The sequence below is a fragment of the Plectropomus leopardus genome, chromosome 12, assembly GCF_026936395.1.
Source record: "Plectropomus leopardus strain MGB_pleo_1.0 chromosome 12, ASM2693639v1, whole genome shotgun sequence".
Classification (NCBI taxonomy): Eukaryota; Metazoa; Chordata; class Actinopteri; order Perciformes; family Serranidae; genus Plectropomus; species Plectropomus leopardus.
In genome coordinates this window covers 6,481,934-6,500,311 of record NC_142187.1, presented here as the reverse complement: position 1 = coordinate 6,500,311, position 18,378 = coordinate 6,481,934, and the positions used below count along the sequence as shown (strand labels likewise).

Sequence of the window (18,378 nt, the reverse complement as noted above, 5' to 3'; positions counted from 1 at the left end):
GGCTACAAACAGTTCCCCTCGTCGCCCCTACTTTACCTCCCTCTATTTTCTCCTCCCTCTTGGTTCTCCTACTTTGCTGATGATCCTTAAAAAGACTACTCATCTGTGGGTCTCATTTCTTCAGGCGTTAACATTCCTCTTGTATGCAGATTGTATCTTGTCACGTGTTTCATGATTTGACCCAGTTGTGGTTGGATCTACAAGCAAAATTTAATTTGAATTAGTCGCCATATGTGGATTAAAGTTGCCACCTGCAAATGTGATGTGACTGGTCTGATCTTCGCTGCATCTTGGGTTCATTTACCCCAAGATTCTCTTTGCGTTTGTTAAATCCAGTCTCATCGCCTATGATGAATGTTAATGCCAGGTGTTAAAGGGGGTCTGAGTCTGAATCCTGCTTGCCTCCCTTGTCCTTACCATCCTCATCATGTCAGGGAAGAGGAAGCCTGAACCACTGACAGGGAGGAGAAACAATTATTGACATAACTGATGTCCACTGTATGTACATTCAGAGTTGTTACCAAATCAGTTTTCAAAAAGGAATATATACCTAAAATGGTGGCCATGACATGATTTTAATTTTTAAATTTTTTTTTACAAAGAAAATATTCTCCTTAAAGCAATAGTTCTGAGAGGCAGACAAGAGCACCGCCCTGGATGCTAAGCAATGTTCTGCTGTGGACAGGAGCAGCACTAAAAATTGCCATCTTAAAAAAAAGTCCCACCTAAAAAACAATATCAGTTAAACTTAGAGCTTTTTCACAGCTTCATCCTAATGTCAGACAGCCCTTTCCATTTACACAGCATTGGTTCTTGCATGAAATGTTCAATTTTTGTTGCGGTTTGGCCTTTTGTTCACACAACAACAGCGTTGTGGGGGCCTGAAAACGCAAACTAACGAAATGTGAAGCGGTAAACCAGCAACTCCCGTGTTCTGCAACGTAAAATAAAGAAGGGCAGTCTGACAGCAAGTCAAAGCAGACAAATATTCTCAATATAGAGACTTAATATATACACTTAAACTGATATCATTTTTTTATGTATTACTAATGCCCCCATCCACATTACTTAGCTTCTGTGACAGTACTCCAGCCTGCTTTTCCAAACTGAGGGCATGCTGACCGCCATCTGACTATGGATACCTCATACCACCCATCATAAAAAGATCCAAACTATCCCTTTAATTACCTGTATAAAACTGAGATATATCAAACTCTACATCCTTCATTATTGAGATGGAAACTAAGAAATGTGCAATCTGCTCTTCCGGTTCCGGGTTTGTGGGTTCTGCTGTAAAACTTTCTGCTTAAAGTGTCCTCTGTGGCCTCCAGTTTCTGCTTGGCTAAATTCCAATCAAGTAAACCAATAAAAGGCTTTATGCAGGAGTTTTACACAAATTCTATTAGAAAACCAGTAGCTGTGCAAGGTACAATATAATTGTCCTACTTCTGTAGCAGTTTTCCTGTGCTGCGTTTCACAAGATATTTCACCCTTTGAAAATTAAGCAAAATGCTTTAATTTCTTTCAAAAACATAGGGGAAAAATGCAACTAGGCAAGAAATGTCCCACAAATTGCAAGAAATTAGTGAAAAGTGACAAAGAAAATGATATAATTAAAAGGGTGACAATTATTACAAAATTTTCAAAAAACTATGGAAAAAATGTCCAGAAACCATATTTATAATTATTCAAAATATTAGTTGGAAATTCTGTAAATTTTTCACATTTTGCTAATTTATTAATTACGGCAAGTGTGTCTTAAACCAGTTTGCTCAGGTTTCAGAGGGTTAAAGTCTGCTGATTAAGGTTTGATGGTAATTATATGGATGAATTCTGATTGGAATTTGGCTCCTTTGTCTTCACATGTCACTGTTATGGTTTAGGTGATGGGCTCCTCCATAAATGCATGATAATTCATTTCTGCACTTTCATGTGACTGATGAGCGTCCATGAATTTATACATTTGGTCTTTTAGTTCCTGGTTAATTTTTGAAACTCAATATCTCTTACTTCCAATCACTGTCACACCTTCGATGGAAACGGGGGAGTAGACAGATTTAACAGTCAGTTTTTAAAAGTAATCATTTTGTGTTATGATTTTGTAAATTTTCTGGGGGATACGTGCATTATTTAAGTACCTGTGTTACCCTCATATTACATACACGTAAACGTTTTATAAAAAAATTGTCTGTCTTATGCACAAATCATCACTAGCTAGAAATAGAAGGCGATTTGAATTAACTTCGGCTGATCTCATGCAGTTCTGTCCAAAGACCTCAATACCAATGTTGTGACAAGAATTTACAATATGAAATTTTGGTAATGAATCAGCATTAATATGAATATTAGTGGTAAAAGCAAATGATAGAACAGCTACAACAGTCCACTTAGTTTAGCACATTACACAACTTTACTGTAATTTTGCCTTTAAAACCAGGAAGAGATGATACTCAAAATCTAAAAATGATTTCTACTCTCATATAAAAAAACGTTATAATATTGATATATTATGCAGTCTTAGTGGACTATAGTGAAACATAATGCTTATGACAAGGGAGTTGAGGGCTATCTTTGATCTTGTTCTCCAACACCCTATAAATGTCATATTCCTTTTGAGATACTTGTAAGATGCTATAGATAATATATATTAATATTATAATATATTATATATATTATAGATAATTAAAGTGATGTAAGGGCGTATCGTTTGATTCAAAGCAGCTGTGGTCAAGTTGTGGAGTGGCTGAGGACTCCAGGGAGTATTCACTATAACTTATTGTAAAAATATACATAAACATAGCAACAGTTTAAATTTACCATGATTAAGTAGTGCAGATCTGTTTCGTAAAAACATGTGTAACACTTGTTTTAACCTTTTTCTCTACACCGTTTGCATTTTACCACAGCTGAGAGACGTGCTGCTGTCTCAAGTACGCATCCCTGGTATTTAACAGGTGTTTTTGCAGTCCTGACAGTGATGTTTTAACTATTTACATCTGTGTCTTCTTTTTTATTATAACCCAGTTTTTTTAATATTCTTTACAGATGTTAAAAATCTGAATTCAATGTTCAGCAGTCTGTACATTGTGTACATGTGCACATGCCTGCTGTTGCAAACATGCTGGTAATGTTAATGGACGTGTGTGTGCTTGTGCATGTGTGTGTATGTGTAGGAGTCAGCAACAGGGGGAGGTTCAGTTGGAGCTAAAGGAGAAAAAGGAGATATGGGACTACCTGGCGAGCCAGGCTCATCTGGTAAGACCAGACCAACAGACACTCACTTTACTGCCATTGACTTTCTCTCCTATCTTGCGCCTGAGTTCTCACAGGTTTTAACCCTTTGAAAACCTTGGCAAATTGGTATGATTTCTTTCAAAAACTTTGGGAGAAGGCAATGGGCGATGAAAGAAGAAATGACCCAAAATCACCAAGAGATTAGTAAAAAGAAAATTAGCTGAACATTAGTTAAAAATAAATAAATAAATCCGTTTGTTTTTGTTTTGTTATTTTTAAAGGAAATGACCTGGAAAAAGTGCTTCAAAATTACCAACAAAATTATATAATTAAAATATGTAACTGTGATCATTATAAATTATAAATTTTCCAAATTACTCTTCTAAATCTACTAACTTTTTGTAAGTTGTGGAACATGTCATACCAAGTTGCTGATTGCTTTTCCCCATGTTTTCCCCCATGTTTTTGAATGAAATTTCTCCAATTTGCTCAGAGTTCAAAGGTTCAAATACTTGTGAAAGGCATCTGAAAGCAGGATAAGGAAAGTTATGCTGCTCCAGGTTTTAAGGGCTTAAACTATTAAACTACTAATTTGCTTAAAAAAGATTTTACCATCAAAAAGAACCTTTTTTTTATGATAAATGTTTGCCAGAACTTGTATCATTTATGTTATGTCATTTTTCATCTCAGCACCTGCATATCCAGATGGAATTGTGGTGAGTACTGATTCATCTTACACAATTCATCTAATGCCAACAAGGTCGGTAAAGATGGTAAATGACCAAGCACTATTCTAGTCCTAAATTAACGGCCTAAACTGGAGTTAGGATTTATGTCATTTTATTAAATATAGGGGTGGAAATAACAAGTTTTATCACAATACATTACTATATTGACTCTTTATACAACAATACAATATGCACTGATATAACAAAGAAGTGCAGTGGTATGCTCTGGATTCAGTTCATTTCACCTGCGATTGATATTAAATGATGTCAGTAAATATCCATCTTGTCTTTTTCTTGGCTGCTTGCCATCGTCTGCCTACTTTGATGTGCAATAATCCAGTGCAATAACTACATTCATGTGTAATATTCTATATTCAAATGTTGGTAATCTGTTGTTTTATTTATCACATTGTAGAAACAAGAGCAAAATGTAGATTTATATTTATATTTTAGTGTTTATATATATTTGTTTTATATTAGCACTTATGTTTTAATTTTATTGATATATTCTATACTTTCCTACTTTTTTTAAGACTTTTGAATGGGAGCATCTGTAACTAGAGGCAATTTCCCCTCGGGTATCAATAAAGTATTTCTGATCTGATCTGATCTGATCTGGGCCACCAGCAGTGTTTGAGTGTTATGGAAGGAAGCGTGTTTCGATGGAACTGGTGGCACAGATGCACCATGGGAATTTCAAACGAGATGTATCTTAGAGATGACAATATGAATGATATTCATAAATATTTTGAGGGGAGCACAATAATATCAGCAACTCATTGGTATTGGCCGATATTGGATTTAAAATGAAATATCGGAATCAGCCAAAATGCTGATTTGTGCTGATATGACAAACCAATTTCTTTGTTATTATTATTGAAAAAGTGAACATGTACAAAATTTCAACCCTATGCTGAGGTATTTTTCTTGTTATGCACAATAAATGACTGTCACATACATTAAAAAGCATTGAGGTTCGACGATCACTATAATTGGGTGATGAAAAAAAGTGGATATATTGTTATCGGTATTAGGCATCGGCCAAATTAGTTGTGATATATATCAGCGTATTGGATATCACCAAAAAACCCAACATCGTGCATCCCCAGATATTTTTACTGTCTTTTGATGATATGGGATCGTTGATCACTGAGGTAGAAGTAGACCAAGACTGAAGAATCATTAAACCTGTAGTTAAAGGTGCTCTGATCAATATTTTATATAAACAATGGATCAAATGAGTTTATTACTGCTAATGTTCCCTTTCATGTATCACAAACCGACAGAGAAATATTGTCTATCTCTGCAGTTCCCCTCAGCTCTATGGAACATTTTAGGGTCTCTTAGCTCATTGTTTCTGTTTTACGTATGGCCCTCAACTTTACTTTTTTTGGGTCACTTTTGCCGCTCTCAGCAGCTTAACTTCCAACAGCAGGCAGCATCTTTCAGCTATAAACCACTATACACTACTCAGAAGCAAACCACAGACAGACACAGTTAGAGAAAAGCTGGTGAACATAGAGGAGCATCTAAGGAGACAGATATTTCCCTCAGGAGTTGATATAGATGATGAAAAACAGGTAAACACTGGACTTAATGCATCAGGTGGCCACAGATATGAGCACAAACAAATGGTAGCAATGCTGGCTATGACAAAAAGCTTCTCAAAACTCTTGAACTGTCATGTCGTCGATCTTTAGTAAGTTTGTGTTTCTGTGGGTGCTTCAGGGTGCTAGAGGCGATCAGGGATACCAAGGTCAGAAGGGAGAAAAGGGTGATGAAGGTCTGCCTGGTCCTCCAGGACTGCCTGGGAGATCAGGACTGGTGGTAAGTTCTATTAATATTATCTCAATGAGTTAATAATTATTCTCTTAGATGATAAGGATATATCCAGACAGTGTTGTAAGTAATACACACAAGGTAACATGTTGGCTCGTAAATTTAGTATGTGTACGCAGGCTGTGAAGACCTCTCTTCTTAAAGCTTTTTGTACACCTCTGTGTACTGCACACCTGTGACCTCATTACCAAAAAGGTTGCTTGCAGAGACTGACTGTGACCTGTAATGACAGTATGAGGCTGCTGCTGCTGCTGAAAGCCTCTTAGAGTTCTATTGCAAGCCAAATGTTTGCTGGTGTTTGGGTTCCCACTTGTTCTGCATTAATAAGAAATCTGATTATATGTGTCGGATGGTAAAATCTGAAAATAGCTTTGTTTTCGCTCTAGCTAATCCTGTACTGAGTTCAGTGAGGTTTAAGCCTGGAATTTGGAGCCACTGGGGTTCATGTCTGTATGTAAATACCTGATTCACTGTGGAATGTTTTTTTTTGTATATATATATACATTTTTTTACTATTAGTTTAGTTTTATTGTCTATGGACCACTCTATAAGCTGAGTCTGAAATACAGTTTTGAATTGAATTGAACTGGACTGAACTGAACTGAACTGACTTGAACTGAACTAAACTGAACTGAACTGACTTGAACTGAACCAAACTGAACTCAACTGAACTCAGCTGAACTCAACTGAACTCAACTGAACTGAACTCAACTGAACTGAACTGAACTGAATATTCAGGCACTGGACTGATTAATCAGTGTAATCAATCTGATGATATGAACAGTGCATGAGTAAGAACGAAAAAAAAAAGATGAATGAAATTTAAATTTGACAGTGCGGTGCGGGATTACCAGATGAATGAGTCTGTTTATATTTCCCTGCAGGGTCCAAAAGGTGATTCTATCGTGGGTCCTCCAGGACCTGTTGGTGCTACAGGTCAGGCCGGAGCCCCTGGGTTGGGACGACCTGGTCCCAGAGGGCCCCCTGGCCCTGCTGGACCCCCAGGGGTTGCAGATGCATATGGATCAGGTAAATGTGTGTGTGTGTGTGTGTGTGTGTGTGTGTGTGTGTGTGTGAAAGCGAGAGAGGGAGAGATTGAGACCTCAGTTTATATCCATAAAAGTTACAGATCTCATGCATCGCACATGAGGCTGACTGGTGTCCTTGTCTGTCAATATATTTCTGATCGTCAGGTGTCAGTATTCCCGGCCCTCCTGGTCCTCCCGGCCCACCAGGATCTCCAGGATATGCCAACCCGGTAAGATACCCGCGGTCATGACACTTCAGCTCTGATCTACCTCATGTTTAGTTGTCTACGGCTGTCTTTTACACTACAAGTATATACTTACATGCTTTGATGCTCCCATGATTCATTGAGTTGTTCATTATCTGTAACCACTAATCTTATTCATGGTCGCAGCAAACTCTCATCATGATTTGCCTGAACCCTTTGAAACCTGGAGGGACATCACTTTTGTATTTTAACATTTGAGCTCTGAGCAAAATGATGTGATTTCTTTAAAAACCATGGGGGAAAATGCATGTTTTGAAACACTTTTTCCAAGTTTTGTTTCCTTATTTGTTGTTGCTTTTGTTATTTATATATTTTTTTATGTTTTACTAATTTTCAGGTAAATATCTTGTAATTTTTACTTTTTTTGGTGCTAATTTTTGGGTTTTTTTTGGGTAATTTCTTTTTTGATTACTCATTGCTTTGGTTTTTTTTTGTTGTTTTTCTTTTGGGAAGAAATTAAGCAAATTTGCTCAGGTTTCAAAGTTTCAAAGGGTTTATAGTGACACAAATTGTATCCCTGGTGGAAAGAAATTGATGAAATCACCATCCCTAATTATTGATGTTAGTATAACGAGATGTTGTGTGTATTCAGGTGACGACCTATAAGACGAGCCATGCTCTGAGCAGAGAGACTCACCGGGCAGCAGAGGGAACCTTGGCCTACGTGTCTGAGAAGGGAGGAGAGCTATACATCAGAACACGCAATGGCTGGCGCAAGATCCAGGTGTGTATTAGGCGTATAGACATGTGTTTGGTTCAATGTGTGGACTTTTAGATCCTTCTCTTTATCATACCTCAATTATTATCAACGTACAAGCATGTAATTGAATGTCTGTATTAAAAAATGTGCCAAAAGTGGGACCTAATAATTAGACATAATTGAATTTCTTTACAAGCACTGAATATAAAGAACTTTTCTTTGATTTGTGTCATCATCTGAAGTACCATTTAACCCAATAAAAGTGGATTTGATTTGGCATCATAGCTCTTTAGCTCAGGTGTGTGTGTCCCCCTTTTAGCTCGGAGAGTTAATAATTTCTGGACCTTCTGCCTCGGCGGCGTCTCAGTCCCTGAGCAGACCTGGAGAATTGAGCAGACCACAAAGGATCCACAGCCAGGTAACACACACACACACACACGCACACACATAACCAATATTTGTAAATTCTGCGCTACCTTGCAATTTTGCTAAATCACCCCAACTTTTCCTTGAATTTAACTAATCGACTAATCTTCCTTGTCTCTGGTTGTGGAGATGCATACATGTGCAACACATATGTGTCAAATCTACCAATCAAATTACTGCTTAAGATCACGCAAGGCCACTCTGTGACGTACGGTATGAATGCTAAGTAAACTGTTTTGCACCATGTGCAACATTGTTTTGGAATGCAAACAACAACACTTTTAAACAATGTGGAAATATGCAGAGAACAGACAAGACATATCACCATAACAGAGGCTGTGGCATCCCGATCTGTTGCAAGTGTTCAAACAGTCAAGGGGGGTTAGATTAATTATGCATGGTTAGTTATTGTTAATGTTATATTAATCCCAAACTTAGAACAATGTGGTTTAATTATTATGTTTTTAGGTTGTTCGTCTGTCCATCCCATTCTCGTGACTGTGATATGTCATGAACACTTTGGGGGAATTTCTTCAAAGTCAACTTTGACTTAAAAATGAACTAATAAGAATTTTTCATGCCAAAATTTCCCACAAATGTTTAATATGATAAAATGATGAGGTGATGTCATTTTATGTAGAAAAGGTCAAAGGTCAACTTAACTGTGACTTCGTAATGTTCTTCACACACACACGCACACACACACACACACACACACACACACACACACACACACACACACACACACACACAAACACATGCTGATTGTATGGATCTTCTGTGCTGCCGGGGAAAGATGTAAGTGAGGTATCCATGTTTGCACACACGATCATGAGCTCCAACTTGACTGGTTGGCAGATTCATACAACCACAAGTTGCCTTTTTAATGGATGACGCACAAAACAATTGCAACTATTTTTTCAGTTTGCACTTGTTCCCTCAATTCCATTGCAAAAAATACCTAAAAACACAGAGTGCAACATGCACTAGAATTTTGTAGAAAAACTGCAGCGAAATCATGCATTTTAGGTAGCAACAGACCCCAAAAATGCCAGCATAAACTGGGCTGATCTTTGGAAACATCTTTGAATTTAAAACTCTGAAAACCACCTACCAAACAAACACATAAATGCATAAAACATACAAATTCATGTTTTTGTTGAAAAGGAGCTACAAGAGGGCAGTAGAGGATATCAGCCCAGCTACAATGTGCTACCACAGACCTTCAACGCTATACCTGGGGTGAGTGTAACAAACATGTATGCACTTACACACGCCTACTGATGTATACATGCATGCACACATAGACCCAGAGACCCGTGTAGCCAAAATCACATGGCCCAACAGCAGCCTAACTCTGGCACGCCTGACTGATGCCAGATCTGTGATGAATAACGTGTCCGATTCGGACCAAGTGTATTGTTTCCTGATCTCTGCATTTTTCCCTTTTCAGCTCCATCTGGTAGCACTGAACGCCCCGCTGAAAGGGGACATGCGTGGCATCCGGGGCGCAGACTTCCAGTGCTATCAACAGGCACGCTCCATGGGGCTAACAACCACCTACAGGGCCTTCCTGTCCTCACACCTCCAGGACCTGGCGACTATCGTGAGGAAAGCAGACCGCACTGACATGCCCGTGGTAAACCTCAGGGTGAGGAGACATTTGTATCCACATTCCTAATTTTATTTAGGAATAATGCAGATTCATCTTAATGAGAATTGAAAGTGGGTTAACCCTTTAAAACCTGAGCATAGTGACTTGATTTCTTTTAGAAACATGGGAGGTAAGAAGGCAATGAGAAACTTGAGAAGAAATGACCCAGGATTGAAAAAGACATTAGTGAAAAGTACAAGAAAATCACCTGAAAATTAGCCGAAAAAAATAATTTATATAATATAATAAAATCATCTCTTGCATGTTGCCCATTGCTTTTTTATCCATGTTCATTCTTTTTTTTTCAGAAGAAATCAAACCAATTTGCCTGTAGTTCAAAGGTTTAAATATTTGTGAAAAGCGTCTGAAGGCAGCACACGAAGATATGTAGTTCCAGGTTTTAAAGGGTTAATGATGTGTGATCTCCTCTCAGGGTGAAGTGTTATTCAGTAGTTGGATGTCCATCTTCTCTGGAAATGGAGGCACATTTAACCCGTCCACGCCCATTTACTCCTTTGACGGACGAAACGTGATGACAGACTCAGCATGGTGAGTCAGAGCGTGTGTGTGCCTGTGTGAGCGCGTAAGTGAGAGCATTCGTGTGGAGGGAAAACAAGAGGCAATCATCCAAATCAATGATTTCATGAGACACAGTCGGCCTGCAAATACAAAAAAAAGTAAAAATACATCTAATAATCTTACACTATACTATGACTTTTTTAATGACATGCTAAAATATGTCTTTCTTACAAAATTTTTATGACGTATCGTATGACTTATTTCATTTTTTATGACTAGCTACAGTGTGACTTTTTTGTGACTTTATGACACTTAACTATGACTTTTTTATTAACATTTTCTTTGAACAATTACAGTGAGAAGGTGTATCCTGAATAGTTCATTAGACAGTTATAGTTTTCTCAAAGTCCTTATTGTCCAGTGGTAATGGTGGTGTCCTCTTCCTGGCTTCTGTATTCAGTCCATTTTTCCCATTTTTCATTAAATTGCATCTCCTGCAATCTCAATTTATGTGTCAATTTTTCCATAACAAATAACTCCTTCACAATGCACAGCCACTGCTCCTCGGTCGGTGGATCCACTTTATACCATAGTCTTGTAATTGCCTTTTTGCTTGCCGATAACAATATTTTAAGTAGATACTCGTCCTCTTTTTGTATTATATCCTGTGTCAAATTTCCTAGATAAAATATCTTACATGATTTGGGTATCTCATACCCAATTATTTTTTTAAGGCCTCGCCATATTATTTCCCAATATCCTTTTATCTTTTGGCAAGACCAAAATATGTGTGTGACCTACATCCATGTGTCCACATGCTCTCCAACATGGCTGCTGGTTAGATAACAGTTCCTTCCTAATTTTTGGAGTAATAAAAAATCTAGTCATATTTTTCCAGTTGAGCTCTCTCCAGATCTTGGAGCTGGTGGCCGTGCACTGCGTTTTACAAATAGCAAACCATTCTTCTTCAGTTATTTGTTCCTTCAACTCTTTTTCCCATTTTTCTTTGATATACAAAGAGGAAACCTTTCTACATGTCATCAAACCTTTGAATAGAGCTGAAATCACTCTGCATTTTTTGCCCTCATAGGCTTTCTGAAAAACCTCAATAACTTCATTTGTTGTATCTGTTTTTATCTTCTTTTCATAATAATCCCTTATTTGTAAATATCGAAATCGCTCGTGTTCATCTAATCCAAATTTTTCCTTTAATCTTTCAAAACTCTGCAACTTGCCCCGTTCAGTCATTATACATATTGCCGTGATGCCTTTATTCCTCCATTGCTTAAACCCTTTATCATGAATACCGGGTATAAACCTTGAATCATCTGCGAACCAACTCAAAATCTTCGTCTCCTTTTCCAGCTTATATCTTTCAACCACTGTGTTCCATATTCCAATTGTAGTTTTAGTTATTAGATCTAATTGATTACTTAATTTGCCTAATAATCCTTTATGTGTTATTAAATTTCGTACTTCTATGTCCTTTATCCCTACTTCTAAATTTTTCCATCTTGCATTATACCCGTCCTTGCACCAGTATATTAAAGGTCTGATCTGTGCAGCGTAAAAGTATTCCTTAAGGCTTGGTAAAGCCAGACCTCCTTTATCTTTAGGGAGCTGCAGAGTTTTGTATCTAATCCTGGGTTTCTTTCCTCCCCATATAAACCTTGATATCCACTTATCCCATTCTATAAATTGTTTTTGTGGGATCATCACTGGAAGCGACTGAAACAAATACAACAGCCTTGGTAAAATATTTATCTTAATTATCTCTATCCTTGAGCTAAAATCCAAACTAGTAAGTGACCATCTCTCCAAATCTTTCCTAATTTCTTGATTTATTTTCATATAGTTTGCATCATATAGCTTATCTATTCTTTTTGTGATATTTACACCTAAATATTTTATAGAATTTTCATTCCACTTGAGCTTATATGTCTCCCTCATCTCCTGTAATGGAGAGTAATTTATTGTCAAAATCTGTGTTTTTGTGACATTAATTTTGTAACTTGAATAGCTTCCGTAATTCTCTAATAATCTCATTAATTTTGGAAAACTTTCATTAGGTTGTTTTAAGAAGATTAAAATATCATCTGCGAACAATCCTATCTTATGTTCCTCCCCTCCTATCTTCACTCCTCTTACCTCTTCTTCCTGTCTAATCATCTGAGCTAAAGGTTCAATAAACAGTGCGAAGAGACTCGGTGAGAGGCAACATCCCTGTCTAGTCCCCCTTTCCAGATTAAATCGTTTCGTCAGATTACCATTTATTTTTATCCTTGCTGTTGGTTCCTGATATATTGATCTAATACAATTCACAGATTCCTCATTAAATCCGAATTTTTTTAATACCCTGTACAGAAATATCCAGTTTACGCTATCGAAAGCCTTTTCTGCATCTATACTTACCAAAATTGCACTTTCTCCTTTCCTTTGTACATGTTCTATGACGTGTAAACACCTTCTTATGTTGTCTTGCATTTGCCTTTCTTTAATAAAACCAGTCTGATCCTCATCGATCAAATCCTGCATGAATTCCTCTAATCTCTTTGCTATGATGGAGGTATAAAGTTTGTAGTCTACATTTAAGACCGATATAGGTCTATAATTACAAGAATATTCTTTGTTTTTCCCTTCTTTTGGGATAAGGGAGATGATAGCCTCTTTCCATGAGGGAGGGATCTTGCCTGTCCTGAGAGTATAATTAAATGAGTCATACAATAATGGAATTAACTCCTGTTTAAAGGTTTTATAGAAGGAGGCCCCCAATCCATCAGCTCGCGGTGATTTCCCTGATTTGGCCCGACTAATTGCCTTTTCTATCTCTTCTACTGTTATTATTGAAGTAAACATTGCATTTTGTTTTGAGCCTATTGCTGGCAGATCTAATTTGTCTAAAAACTCCCTCAAATCCTCTTCCCCTGTAGAGGTAGGTTGTGTGTATAACTTACTGTAATATTCCTCAAATACCTTTTCTATTTCCTCTGGTTCGTATAAGATTTTATTAGTTATTGGGTCTCTTATTTTATGTATATTACTTAATCCTTGCTGTTTTTTTATTCGTCTAGCCAAGATTTTAGTGGCTTTAGATCCTCCCTCATAGTAAGTTAGTTTTTTGAACCTTGCTTTCCTTTCCACCTCTTCCATCAGAATATCATCAATTTTTTTCCTAACTTCTTTAACCTGGTTAAGCATCTTTGAGTCTTTTGTCTGTTTATGCTGTTGTTCCAATTCTTTTAATTTTGCTATTTGTTGCTGATATGTTTCTAGTCTAACTTAACTATGACTTTTAAATGACATTTTTATGTCATACTATATTATGACATTTTTATATTTTTTTAATAACACACTATATATTACGGCCACACACACAACAAGGCTCAGAGAGCGGCCGAACACATAAAAGATCGCCACACAGATCCACGGAGCAAAACATCCAGTTTTTATTCAACAAACTCGTTAACTGACAAGTAATCAAAAATCAAGGGAGGGAGTTTGAGACCCCGGCCAAAACAAACAAAAGATGAGGAATCGCTGGGCCAACCACGCAGGGGGCCGTTGGACCCAGCTCATCCTCCTGAACAAAAAGAAAACACTTTAAAACAAAAAAAAACCTGGCTGCCGGCCCTCCAATCCCACACAGAATGAAAGAAAAAGAAAGCTCAACAGAGGGCCATTCGCTCTGCTATTTTCGGGTGTCTGCTGTCGGGTCGTAGACCATGAATTACGCCTTCAACACAGAGACAGCCCCCGAGCCTTTTATCACCATCCCCGTGATTTTGAGCACCTGGAGGAGGAGAGAAACGCACACACGGAGAGAGAGAGCAAAAGAAAGAGACAAAAAACACAGGCAGCAACCGCCACCATGCGTAACACTATACTATGACTTCATTTCTACATATAATGATGCTTTTATGAAGTTTTTTTCTGGCCTTTTTCTGAAATACTATACAAAGACTTAAATGATTTTTTTACATGATATACTATGACATTTTTTATGATTACTTTTCAAATCACATACTTTATCTTTAATCAATTACTTTTTTATGACATACTATGTTATGACTTTTTTATGATTTTTTTTAAATCATATACTGTGACTTAATAAACTATGATGTTATTGTAGATTTTGATGACACACACTATAAAAACTATCATAGTATGGTGTGTGTTTCATCACATGCTATAATAAGACCTAGTTATGGCATAAAAAATTGAGTCCTTTTTTATGATTTTTTTGTGACATACTATATTATAATATACACATACTATACTATGACTTTTACTGTGGCTTTTAATGGATGTATGACACATGATTTTTTTGTATCACATACTCTACTGTGACTTTTATGTACCTTTATTTTAGTACATACTATATTATTATATATATACTATATATACTTTTTTTTTTACCCCAGTTTCATAACATAGTATTCTAAAATGTTTTTTCTGATTTTTTTTTATTACATACTGGACTAATACTTCATAATTACCAGCCAATTCCTTTAATACCTTGCTTCTTCAAAGTTTTGGAGAAGCTTTATAGAAGCTTATAAAAAGTTGGTTAAAACATCAAAACGATAGCAATATCCTGTATGAAATATGGACTATTAATATGGATTTTGGCAAAATCACTTCAACTTAAAGATAACATTGCAGCAGCAGTGGACAATAACACATTTGCAATTGGCAAATTTTGGGCTTATCAAAAGCATTTGATACAGTCAACCATAACATTCTTACTGTATATCCAAGCTTCACCGTTATGGCTTTCAAAATGGTATTAGTAAGGAATAGAGATCAATATGTATTTAAAAATAATTGTATTTCAAATAAAAAAAAAAATTCATAGTGACTCAAAGCTCTATACTTGGGCCACTTTTATTTTTAATGTATAAAGATGACTTTGCATGGAAACTGCATTTTTATACTACGTTTTTATGCACTTCTGGACGACATACTATACTATGAGGTTTTATGCCATTATGGACAACATACTATACTATAACGTTTTTATACATTTTTGGACCACATGCTATGCTATGATGTTTTTATGCATTTTTGGACAACATACTATACTATGACATTTGTATACATTTTTGGACAACGTACTATACTATGATGTTTTTATGTCATTTTGGAACACATACTATGATGTTTTTATGCATTTTTAGACGACATACTGTACTGTGATGTTTATATACCATTTTGGATGACATGCAATACCATGACGTTTTTATGCATTTTTGGACCACATAATACACTGTTATGTTTTTATGCCATTTTAGACTAAATACAATACTATGATGTTCTTATGCACTTTTGGACGACATTATATACTATGACGTTTTTGTGCCATTTTTGACGACATACTAAATTATGACATTTTTATGCATTTTTTGGACTACATACTACACTATGATGCTTTTATGTATTTTTCGATGACATACTATGACATTTTTATACTATACTATTTATACTATTTATACTATTTTATTTTATACTATATTATGTTATTTTATGCCATATTTAATTTCATGATATACTATGACATTTTTATTCAATTTTTAATGCTAAGAACTTAATCCTAGCCTTTGTTTGTATTTCAATATAATAAAGAAAAAAAAAGTCATAATATAGCATGTACAAAAAATGGCCAAAAATCTGCATAGTATAGTATGGCGAAAAATCTCAGATTTTTAACATGTCCCAAAAATGGCCGAAATGCACTTATTGTGACTCGTAGAAACTCACCGTAGTATAGCATGTTGAAAAAACGGCCAAAAAAGACAAAAAAAGGTCATAATACAGCATGTCAAAAAAATTGCCAAAAATCGCATAGTATAGTATGGCAAAAAAATTTGAAATGTCCCTAAAATGGCGGAAATACACTTATTATAGGTCGGACAGATGTGCCATAGTATAGCATGTTGAAATAGAGGCCAAAGTAGGCAAAAAAGTCATTATATAGCATGTCCAAAAAATGGCCAAAAATCACATAGTATAGTATGGTGAAAAATCTCAAATTTGAACATATCCCAAAAATGGCCGAAAACCACTTATTGTAACTCATGGAGATGCACCTTAGTATAGCATGTTGAAAAAAGGGTCAAAAAAGGCAAAATAAGTCATAATATAACACGTCTACAAAATAATCAAAAATCGCATAGTACAGCATGATGAAAAATCTCAAATTTTGACATGTCCCAAAAATGGCTGAAAACCTCTTATTATAGCTTGTAGAGACATGCCATAGTATAGCATGTTGAAAAAAGGGCAAAAAAAGGCAAAATAAGTCATAATATAACACGTCCACAAAATGGCCAAAAATCGCATAGTATAGTATGGCAAAAATGTCAAAATATGACATGTCCCAAAAACAATTGAAATCCCCTCAAAACATCATAAAATAGCCTATTTAGAACCCCCATAGCATACAATGTTGCAAAAATGGAAAAAAAACACCAAAATAATGCATGTTGAAAAAATGACGGAAAAGGCAAGGCTATAGTTTGGCAAAAATGTCAAAATATGACATGTCCCAAAAACAGTTGAAAACACCTCAAAACAGCATAAAATAGCCTGCTGAGGCACGCCATAGCATAGAATGGTGCAAAAACGGACAAAAACACCGAAATGATGCATGTTGAAAAAATTACGAATAAGGCAAAGCTATAGTATGGCAAATATGTCAAAATATGGTATGTCCCCGAAACAGCTCAAAACAACTCAAAACAGCATAAAATAGCCTGCTGAGAAATGCCATAGCATAGAATGTTGCAAAAACGGACAAAAACACCAAAATAATGCATGTTGAAAAAATAACAAAAAAGGCAAGGCTATGGTAAGGCAGAAATGTCAAAATATGACATGTCCCAAGAATAGCTGAAAACACATTAAAACAGTATAAAATACCCTATTTAGACATGCCATAGCATACAATATTGCATTAACGGACACCACCAAAATAATGCATGTTGAAAAAATGACAAAAAAGGCAAGGCTATAGTAAGGTAAAAATGTCAAAATATGGTATGTCCCAAAAACAGTTGAAAACACCTTAAAACAGTATAAAATAGCCTATTTAGACATGCCATAGCATACAATGTTGCACAAACGGACAAAAACACCAAAATAATGCATGTTGAAAAAATGACGAAAAAAGCAAGGCTATAGTATGGCAAATGTCAAAATATGATATGTCCCAAAAACAATTGAAATCCCCTCAAAACATCATAAAATAGCCTATTTGGAACCCTCATAGCATAGAATGTTGCAAAAATGGAAAAAAAGACCAAAATAATGCATGTTGAAAAAATGACGGAAAAGGCAAGGCTATAGTTTGGCAAAAATGTCAAAATATGACATGTCCCAAAAACAGTTGAAAACACCTCAAAACAGCATAAAATAGCCTGCTGAGACACGCCATAGCATACAATGTTGCATAAATGGACAAAAACACCAAAATAATGTATGTTGAAAAAAGTGACGAAAAGGGCAAGGCTATAGTAAGGCAGAAATGTCAAAATATGACATGTCCCAAAAACAGTTGAAAACACCTTAAAACAGTATAAAATAGCCTATTTAGACATGCCATAGCATACAATGTTGCATAAACGGACAAAAACACCAAAATAATACATGTTGAAAAAATGACAAAAAAAGCAAGGCTATAGTAAGGCAAAAATGTCAAAATATGATATGTCCCAAAAACAGTTGAAAACACCTCAAAACAGCATAAAATAGCCTGCTGAGACACGCCATAGCATAAATTGTTGCAAAAACGGACAAAAACACCAAAGAAATGCATGTTGAATAAATGACAAAAAAGGCAAGGCTAGTAAGGCAAAAATGTCAAAATATGACATGTCCCAAAAACAGTTGAAAACACCTTAAAACAGTATAAAATAGCCTATTTAGACATGCCATAGCATACAATGTTGCACAAACGGACAAAAACACCAAAATAATGCATGTTGAA

General features: G+C 36.0%; 1 protein-coding gene across 4 annotated transcripts in view; it reads left to right on the top strand.

Moving 5' to 3' along the window:
* col15a1b (collagen, type XV, alpha 1b) overlaps nucleotides 1-18,378 on the top strand; it is a 106,143-nt gene that overhangs the window by 57,156 nt on the left and 30,609 nt on the right. For all 4 annotated transcript variants that reach the window (XM_088085939.1, XM_088085941.1, XM_088085937.1 and 1 more), the window contains 10 exons: nucleotides 3,174-3,255; nucleotides 3,925-3,950; nucleotides 5,691-5,789; nucleotides 6,686-6,830; nucleotides 6,995-7,059; nucleotides 7,688-7,819; nucleotides 8,115-8,213; nucleotides 9,389-9,463; nucleotides 9,675-9,872; nucleotides 10,309-10,424. In XM_088085939.1, the coding sequence (XP_087942065.1) occupies nucleotides 3,174-3,255; nucleotides 3,925-3,950; nucleotides 5,691-5,789; nucleotides 6,686-6,830; nucleotides 6,995-7,059; nucleotides 7,688-7,819; nucleotides 8,115-8,213; nucleotides 9,389-9,463; nucleotides 9,675-9,872; nucleotides 10,309-10,424 (1,037 nt within the window). The remainder of the gene's footprint in view (nucleotides 1-3,173; nucleotides 3,256-3,924; nucleotides 3,951-5,690; nucleotides 5,790-6,685; nucleotides 6,831-6,994; nucleotides 7,060-7,687; nucleotides 7,820-8,114; nucleotides 8,214-9,388; nucleotides 9,464-9,674; nucleotides 9,873-10,308; nucleotides 10,425-18,378) is intronic.